Source organism: Elaeis guineensis, chromosome 4 (genome assembly GCF_000442705.2).
Source record: "Elaeis guineensis isolate ETL-2024a chromosome 4, EG11, whole genome shotgun sequence".
In the NCBI taxonomy this organism is placed as follows: domain Eukaryota; kingdom Viridiplantae; phylum Streptophyta; class Magnoliopsida; order Arecales; family Arecaceae; genus Elaeis; species Elaeis guineensis.
In genome coordinates, this window is record NC_025996.2 from 132544510 (window position 1) to 132554766 (window position 10257).

Below are 10257 nucleotides of genomic sequence, written 5' to 3' on the forward strand. Positions count from 1 at the left end.
ATCTTGGCATGTAGAGTGCTCGAATCGAGGGAAGGTGCTGGGCAGCATTGGAAACATGAGGCCGGGGTGTGCTCGAGCCTCAGGTCATGCTGGTGTCTAAAGCATCTAGCCCTTGCATGCCCTATGTGCTCAAACTGATGGAAGGTACCGGACAATATTAATTATATATTAATTTTAATAAAATTTACATTGTATGGAGTGATAGACCCATCAGTTGATTAATGTACATATTCTAATATATCCGTATATTTATTTATTTTTATATGGATGAAAGAATTATGTATATTAGTCAATTGATTGTCTACTATAGATAGTTTGGAAAATACAAATAATTCTATAGATCATTAGAGTAACCAAATGGTATACTGAGGGTTTGAAAAAAATTTCGGACAGTATTTTTTTTTATTTTTTCTATCCAGGATCTTTTTAATTACTTATCTTGCATCATTTTAAATCTTATATTGCCATCTATAATTATATAATTAATTTGATAAATCTATTTTTTTTTATTTTTAGAGAGCATACATCATGTCTTTCAAAGGCCAGAGCGGCGTCAGTCGAGGACAGAGCTCTCGAGGAGAGAGCGATCACACAGCCAACTCGTATGGTTTTGCACCTTTTACATCAGACGATAAGCTCTAACACTTTATATCTTCTCATTTATGTTATTTTATTATTTGTTAACTAATATAACATTCTTTGTATTAGATATTTTACGTTTAGATTCGAAGAACAGGAGGTCACCAATGACCTCATAGTCGCATGCAACAGCGACCGCCGACTCTTGGACACTGTGCCATGGTCAAGAACCTATTCGGCTCATGACACTTTCGACTTGACTGGAGGATAGAGAGATCATCCATATCCAGAGCTGCTCGTAAGTACTACATGCTTAATTAATAAGTTTAAAATTTAATAATTTTAGAGTTAACATTTATTCTTCAAAATTAATTTTACAGCACATTCAGAGAGCCTTCTACATCTTGTGTCATTATCGGGATCATACGCCAATTGATGTCGGGACTAGTGAACGAGTTATCAAGTTGACTATCGGGAGCTCGTGATGCAGTCTGAGAGATATTTCTGATAAGTTAAAACTAGTTTAATTTTTAAATTCTTGATATGTTGGTATTTTAATTAAATATTAATACACGCTTGCTTCTATCTTATAGGAGTACTATTGATTCGAGACTCCCTAGGATGAGGAGGCTAGTCGTTGAACCTTCGAGGAGGTGGCCACACGGAGGCTCTGAGATAGCCTCTACAGTCTCAGGCAGTTTGCCATCTAGCACTCCGGTTCTCAGTCACCATCGGACAGGAGGTCCTTCACGGATCACTGGATACGGACAGATATATGGCAGGCTCTCTGCGATCAGTGGAGCAATGAGGAGTACTCCAGTAGGCGACAGAGGGTCCGATATAATCAGATCACCCAGTAGGATCTAATCAGGCACATGGGTGGCTCGATCGGCACATATATTGTGGCCAACATACTGGTAAGAAATATATATCAAAACTCTTCACTAAAATTATAAAAATTCTTATATGCATGTTTTAATTAATTTAATTTTATTATTTACTTATTGTAGACATGGCAGTTGGATCGTCCACCAGACTAGCTACAGTTATAGCAGGCCACACATCAGTCTAGGAGGATTGGTGACTATTTGGATTCTACATCATGACAGAGCATGATAAGAACTTTAAACTTTATATACTAATTTAGTTGTTACATAATCAGATTTTTATATTAGAACTAATGTATTTCTAAACTATGCAGACACGTTACACAGCGTACGTTGCTGAGAGGTACAACAATGACCTATCTTCTCAGCCCCCTTTGATCTTGAGGGATGACTTAGCGCCATCGGGGGGGTGAGTAGGAGCCGGATCATAAGATTCGACTACAGCTTCGATCCTCTACCGACTCGATATCCTTCAGCATCCTCACTGGCCTCGACATCCCAGACCTAGAGCAATGCACACATGGAGGAGGTCGTGCAGAGGCTTCTGAGCCAGCGACCTCAGAGCCTCCTGGATGTCATCCGCGATACGGTCGTAGAACTTCTTTGGGATCCGCAGCTATGCAACCGACTAGGCTCATCATTCCAGCCATCACATCAGATAATTATATTACTAAATTTTTTTACTTGTTTTAAGTTTTCATATTTAGAAACTTCATATATTTAGGTTTAAGTTCGGAAAGAGGATCTAAGGGCTAAAAACTAAATCTAATCATCCAATCGATGGGTTAGGAGTGTCTATAGCTTCGTATCATCAAATAGAACATAATCGAAGGAGTGTATCGAAAGATATACCTTCATGTCGAAACTTATTAATATTATTTTATTTTTTTCATTACAGAATACTGAGACATCCAGCTCTCATTCACTAGTTGCTAGAGAGGAGCAGGCGGACGATGATGAGGATCGGATCTGATTTTTTTTTTGATGTATTGTATTATTTTGATATTGATTGTAAAAAAAATTATATAATTTATATTTTTAATATAATATAATTAATTTTTAATTTTTGATTGTCATATTATCTTTGAATTTTAATTATAACAGGTATTAGGAACCATAATTCATTATGATTAATTAAAATAAATTTTAAAAATATTATTATTAATTTTTTAAAAAAAATAAAATTAAGTATTAGCGACGGTATTAATGACGGATATGCCGTTGCTAATATTTATTAGAGACAGCATTAGCAACGATAACGCCATCGCTAATATTTTTAAATTTTTTATTTAATTTAAAAATTAAAAATAAAATAGAGACAGCATTAACGGTGGCATTATTGATCGCTAATAATTATTAGCAACGGTATTAGCCATAAAAATACCATCGCTAATATTTTTTAATTTTTTTAAAAAATTTAATTTAAAAATTAAAAAATAATTAACAATGAAATTTTTTCATCGCTAAAGCCATCGTTAATAGCCTTATTAGCAACGGCTTAGATTTCTATCGCTAATAAGGGTATTTAGCAACCAAGATTTTTCAGTTTGACTGTTACGATAGAATTAGCGACAGCGAGGTTATTGATGACGGCAATCAAACTATTAGTGATGGTAACTAGCTGTCACTAATAGTCTGAATTCTTGTAGTGGACCTCCATTATCCTTGTAGAATTAATCTGATCTGAGTAGAGATTCACTCGAGTATAGTTAAGTCTATCTATGTATATAGAGATAGAGTGAGAGAGGTAGAAATGGCTACATGAGTGGATTTGCACTCAGATCTGGTTAAGTTTAAATCGAGCAATAAGGATCCCATATCAATTATCTGGGCCATTAAATATAATCTATAATTTTTAAAATATTTAATTATATATATATAATAATAAAATATAATATAATATGATATCATTTAGATTATCCAATTTTTGACCGCTTAATATATAGATCAACAATCTTTAAATTATATAATTTTTTGTATGTAAATAACTTACAGATGGTTGGTTAATTCTAATGACTCGAATCATTAATGTGAAATCCTCATTGTTTGATATGGATTTAGATGGATTTTAGTGGAGATCTACTTGATTGCAGCCAAATTCATATTTCTCTCTCTCTTTCTCCCCGCCACCACCTTCCCCCCCCCTTCTATACACACACATATACATTGGGTTTATTTGATCTATAGTCTTCCAAACACACATCATGAATGATGTGGACTTTGATCTGGAGCTGAGGCGCCAACTCAAACAGATTCTGATTCGAAAAGACTACTCTGAGGCACTATCATGAATGAAAAGTCTAACCTTCTTTCCACTAAAACTCGTTGATAAATTTGAGCAATCTTTTTGCATTCTAGTACCAAAAAAAGGGATCTCCCTCGCTGCTTTCCACTGCTAAGAGAAAGAAGGGAACACAAGAATCTTTTAAGTTATCAACATAAATAGAGAGATTCTCCGAATCAAAATTTAGAGAAATTATTAAATAAATCAGGTCTACTGTAAACCTAGAGTGAAATCACCATAGATAAATTTATTTCATCTTAAGATGAAATTATTAGATAGATTCATTTTACCCTAGATCCTCAATGGATTGTTCCATCTAATAATTTCTCCAAATTATATTCATGTAAACAAAATTGCTCAAGCTTATTTTGCACAAAATATTACAAATGATAAAATGAAGGTGATATTACAAGAAAACTGATACAAACTCTCATCTTATAACTCACCCTTACCATCGTCTACATTACCACATCTTTTTTTCTTTCATATATTAGTCTGTTTGCACTGCAATCAATCTATAAAATTTTATATTTTTTATTTCTTTAGTTTTGAGCTTTTTAATTTTTAATTTTTTTATTTTTTGATTCGCTGGGGAGAAATTAGAAGGTGGGGGTGAGGATGTTGAGAAGAGAAACTCTAGTATTAACCAGAGTCCGAAATACCCTCTCACTGCTGCTCTCCAACGCCTCGATGCACTCCTCCAGCTTCTCCAACTTCGCCAACGCCGCGCCCCGCCACGCCGCCGCCTTCTCCCTCTCCTTCTCCCTCCCCCTCATCATCGCCTTCGCCCTCGCTGTCCACCTCAGCACCGCCGCCCCCCACGTCTGCCTCCCCGTCCCACGCGCCGCCGCCGCCTCCGTCGCCACCCCCGACGTCGCCGCTACCCCCACCATCACCGCCGCGGACGCCGCCACCGCCGCCACCGTCACCTTTCTCATGATCCCCGCCATGTCCACCCCCTCACTGTCCTCCTCCTCCTCCTCCTCCTCCGCTATTGCCGGCCACCTCCCGACGTCGTGGATGCCGGCAGCGAGGCGGATGAATTCCTTCTCGGCGCGGCGCTGGGCCCGGACGGCGGAGGCGAAGCGGGGCTCGTCGTTGCGGCGGAGGGCGACCTGGGCATCGGCCTGGTAGCTCTTGAGCTCGGTCAGGGCGGCGCGGAAGGATCCGTGGGTGTCGGCGAGGCGGAGGAAGTCGTCGAGGAGGCGGTCGGTCCAGGGTGAGAGGCGGCGGCGATGGAGAGGTTCCTGGGCCTGGGGGAGGAATAGGAGGTCCGCGAGGGCTGCGAGGAGGGCGTCAAGGCGTTCGAGGCCGGCGGCGATCCAATTCGGCGACCCACACAGCGGCCGCGGCGCTGCGTGCCACGCCCGGAGGCCGCGGATGTTGTGGTCGAGGTGGGAGACGGCGGGGTGGAAGCGGCACGAGAGGCTCGAGCAGCGCACGGGTTTCCGGTGCCGGGGGTTCGGAGGGGCGCAGCGGGGAATAGGGAAGGATAGGGAGCGGCGCATTCCGCCCACCATTTTGTCTTCCCCACCCTCGTTATTCACGATTTATTCAGGAATAGAGTTGGAATACGGGGTGGGTGAGCGAGAATAGAGGTGGGAGAGGTTTATATAGGGGTGGGCGGAATAGGAGAACAGCACAATGGAGGGTAGGGGGGAGGAATTCTTGGATAGGCTTACTCTATCGTATATGCTATGGACAAAGTCAATAAAAAAAAATTATCACATCATTATTTTGAATTAAATTTTTAGCTTTTTGTTTACTATTTTTCCTGCTTTCCTATTGGCTGTTTGATTCTTTGGCCATTAGAGTTGGTTTTTATTCCTGCATATATTTATTCAGAATTTGCAGACATTTACACTTATAATTTACACATATTTTCCTAGTTTTGCACAACATATATTATCTCCACACACAAATTATATCTTTGTACACACAACTATTTGTAATTGTCTACAAAATTGGATATAAATGTGTGTCGAGAAAGACTAAAAATTAAACAATTTAAGAATTATGGGACATGAATTAAACTCTTGGTCGACATAGGTTAAATATCAAATGATTGTAGGTCAAATAAATGGGTGTCAATTATCTTTTTCTATTCATTTTGAGCAGGAGGGGCGTTGCATGTGGTAGTGGATGTGGATGGATGGATGGGTGCATCTGATTTCTAGTTAGGTTAGTGATGTGATGAAGAAAAATGTTATATGATTTTTATGATTATGTGATCATGTTATAAGCATATCATGGATATAAAAAAGTATGATCTCATGTCAAATTAATTTTGTGTGCTATGGAGTCGGGAGACTAGCTAATGTAGATAGTTAGGCATGTGATATGTAGGGATGATATATCCATTTAACAATTGGATCAAGATATAATTTGATCTATTTAACTTATTTAAGATTTATTTGATCCTGTTAAAATTTATTTGACCTGTTTTTATCCTGTTTAACCTGACTCGGCAATAGTAGGACAAACTCTGAATGAACAAAAACTAATCAAGAAATCTATATTCACATTGTCTTCCCATCAACCGATCACCAGCATAATTTGCTTCTCTGAAAACATAACATGAAAACGTAATATGTGCTGAAGAAATAGAGTTTGGATGTAGCTGGATGATCAATCAAAGTTTTGAGCCCTCTATTTTCTGAAACTCTCTAGAAACTTATGGTTGTTACAACATACTTGGATTTGAGTACTATTTAAGCAGCCCATGGATATTGTGGAGACGAATCATTCATTTAAAGGCGCTCTTCAATTAACAAACTTTTTTCTCTGTTTACTATTATTTTTACTTGTCATTTTTCCTGTATATCTTATATTTTGCAAGCTATCAATTGTCAAAAACCATAGAAACAATAGTACAGGGAGAAAGAAAAGGGCAAAAGGGAAACATAATAATAATACTAAGCCCAGCCACTCCAACCATTTCCACTATCGTAACATAATGATATCATATAAGGTCAGAAGGACACATAACCAGCCGCTATTAATGATATCATGGACACTACAACCATTTCCAAAACAGCCCCATCAAGACAGGCTTGTTACCATTCTTAGATCTATCAGACCACGTAATTTTGTGCAAGAAGAAGGGTATCTAGTGGAAAAAACAGTGGCAAAATGAAGCCATTTTTCTCTTCCAAAAATACCCTCGCACCAGCACGGCTATCTAGCAAAACTGGCCCCTCATTTCCACTTTGTACAGGGATAACAAGTGGAAACTAGGTGCCATATATACCAACTTCCACAGATGCCATGCATGAAGGTGTGGATGCATGAATTAATGCTGATGTTATTGATGCTTCTACGTTTAAAGACTAGTCCTTTATTTTCTTCCAAATATGTTCCAATTCCACTGCATTTGAATTATACTTTCGCAGAATGGAAATGGTGCATGCTCTGGGAGTTAATAGGCTGCCTTATTGCAAGTTGTCATGACCGTTCATGTTATAGGTGGCAAATTGGGATACAGCCCATTATGTGCTTCCAAAACTAAATAGCATCTAGAAAAAAAAAAGTTAATAATATGATGACAAATATTATGTTCAATGGTTTGATAGTGTTAATATGACTTTAATAGAGAAGTATAACTAGATGTGTCAATCTGGGCAGATCGATTAGGTCGAGTCAGATATGGATCAGATCAGATACGGACCAGATCAAAAATATATCAACCCAAATCTGATGTGTTTGTTAAATCACTCAAAAATTCAAATATCAACCTAATTTATTTATTGAATAAATAATTCAATCCAATCCATAATAGGTCAAATTAGGTTAACCGGATTAAACATATTAAGTAGGTTTTTAATGGGTTAAAAATAAATTTAAACAAGTTAAATAGGTTGAGTAGGTCCTAAGATTATTGTTATTTGCATTCTCATTAATTCATGCATCCTTTGTGTTTTTCCTCTTACTTATACCAAAAAAGAATCCTATGAAGACACCCATATTATAGAGCAAATTGATTTAGGCAAGTCAAATAATAAATAACTAGTCCCTAACCGAATAAATGGCTAGTAGATTGACTTCAATGAATTATCATGCAAAATATAGTAATTTCATAGGTGCACAAAAGGTAAAACAATATGATAGAATTAGGTCAAATATCATTCGACAAGTATGCTTAAAATCATAAAAAAAATGTAGGCCTAGATAAGTAAGGTATATGGTGACCAGGACATGGAGCGAATACATGACTATATGCAATGATATGCTATTCTCATGGCCATATATGGCTAACCTCATTAGGTCATGCATTATACACGTGGACATATGGTGGTGCACCCCAAAAATTTAATTTATTTATTTAAAAAAAAAAAACTATAGAAACCTCAAAATTTACCAAGATCGATAAGGGTTTCTAACAACTCTCCACATATTGTTGAATTTTGAAAGGAAGAAATGGGGTGATATAATGTACCAGCTCTTCAATGAAAGATGCCTTCTGGTCTTGAACCTTCATCTAATGTTGGCAGGCTTCAACGCATATAGGGTCCTATGTGACCTAGGCCTTGGACTTTAGCCCTGGTATGCAGGTTGCCAAGTTAGATTCTTTCGGGTGGCAGGTTGCAGTCATGCTTCAATGTCATGGGTCTCATGAGTGCTCTATAAAATAACCTAATTCTCATTGGTTGCAGCCTCAATTGTACTCATACAGATGAGCTACTTAAGGGTATCCCAGGAGACACACCTTGCCCTTTAGGCCTTGAACTCTTTCAAAGCATATGCATTTCCTCTGACCGTTGCAGTGGAGGAATGACACCATAGTGATGGTTTATGAGCAGAGGATTTTCCAATTTCAATGCTCCAACCAATCATCAATTGAACCTACTTCACAGGATTTCCATTTAGATAGGTTGAGTTGCTACTACAGATGACCATCTAAAGGCATTTAATGCCATCCTCTTGATGAATTATGGACCAGCCTCCTCGGATCTCTTAGTAAATGGATCAGCTATGTTCTTCATAGAGATAATAAATGTACTTTCTGATGACTACATCAGCGTCCCTAAAATCCTTAATATGCTTATATCTAACCCTAATAAATCAGCTAGGTTTGAAGTTATCCTTTACCGTAGCTATAGCAGCTTGGTTGTCATAATTCATAGACACTACTAAAATTGGTTTTATTAATAAAGGTAGATCAATTAAAAGATGACCCACACATTCTGCCTCTCTACTGGCAATCTCAAGTGTCTGTTTGCCATTACATGTTAGAACAAACCCTTACTATCATGCTCCAAATCCATAACATAATACAAGAATGCTACCAAAGGGTATTGCCCTCGATAACACAAAGTCAACAATCATAATCTCAAATGAAATAAAAGATCTAAATCCATCATCCATTAAATAATTAAATAAAATCTGGATCAAAGTGTCTAAGCCCAAATTTAAATATCAAAATTTATTTTTCAAAAACTTATAACATTATTGACTACAAGTCCATAATCAATCAATAAATAAAATTCTTCGGTAAAGTCAAAAGCTTGCTAGTGTGAACATCAAGTTTGGATCATCCTTCATTTCTAATGACCTTATTCATCTAAAAAAAATAAAAATCAAAAGAGATGTGAACTACGTAGCAATAAATAAATCTTACACTAACTTATCGGATTAAGCATAAATTTTTTTCATGCAAAGAGAAGCCATAAAGCCAATAATACATGTATAAATTATGAATATTTTATAAATATAATTTCAAGTATATAATATACATTACTTCATGAACATATATCATTTTGTCAATTTGTAGTGCAAAACATTACTCTCAGACTAAATGCTAAGATCATTTTATACTCATGATAGAGCCATAATCATGATCTATAGTTCGTATGCAACCTTTATGCCTATTGGCACGGCCTTAATTCATAGCCATAGTTCATATGCCAACTTTATACCTGCTGACAGGACTTTAGCCATAGCCTATATATAGCTATTTGAGAATCTTTAGCCATATTTTTGCTAAATTATATTTCTTTCTACTATATGTTCTTAAAATGTATTTTCTTAAAATATACATACAAAAATAGGATTTATATATCATTAATAGGAAAAAACTCATATAAACATACTTTTCATTAAAAAAATATAAATTTTATAAATATGAAATTCATAGTTCATAAGCCAGCTATTAATATTAAAATATGCATGGAAGCATTGTTTTTGTAAGAACCCGATTTTCCCACACAGATCTTAAAGCAAACAAAAAAAAAAGCAGAGAAAAGCCTAAGACAAAGACTCCCAATGGGAGTCTTCTTCTCCCCTATGTCCGACTAAGAATCAAACTCCTAAAGGCTGCCATAAATCCTTAGGAGTCCTCTATAAAACTCCCCCTCTCCCCTCCAAAGCAAGCCACAACAAGCATCGATCTTCTTTCCTCTTTTATCTTTCTTTTCTCCTGTTGAAGCCATAGATACTCTCACCCTATCCATCTAAAATCCTCGTCAGAGATCTTACCAGAGCCTGAGGTAAGATCGTCCCCTCTTCCTA

The 10257-nt window shown here is 37.0% G+C and overlaps 1 protein-coding gene across 1 annotated transcript; it reads right to left on the reverse strand.

Annotated features, from left to right (window-relative positions):
- Window positions 1–4135: 4135 nt before the first annotated feature.
- LOC105042646 (uncharacterized) lies at window positions 4136–5353 on the reverse strand. The gene has a single exon (XM_073255218.1). It carries the CDS (start codon window positions 5268–5270, stop codon window positions 4350–4352), a length of 921 nt encoding a protein of 306 aa, XP_073111319.1. The 5' UTR covers window positions 5271–5353; the 3' UTR covers window positions 4136–4349.
- Between the last annotated feature and the right edge of the window lie 4904 nt (window positions 5354–10257).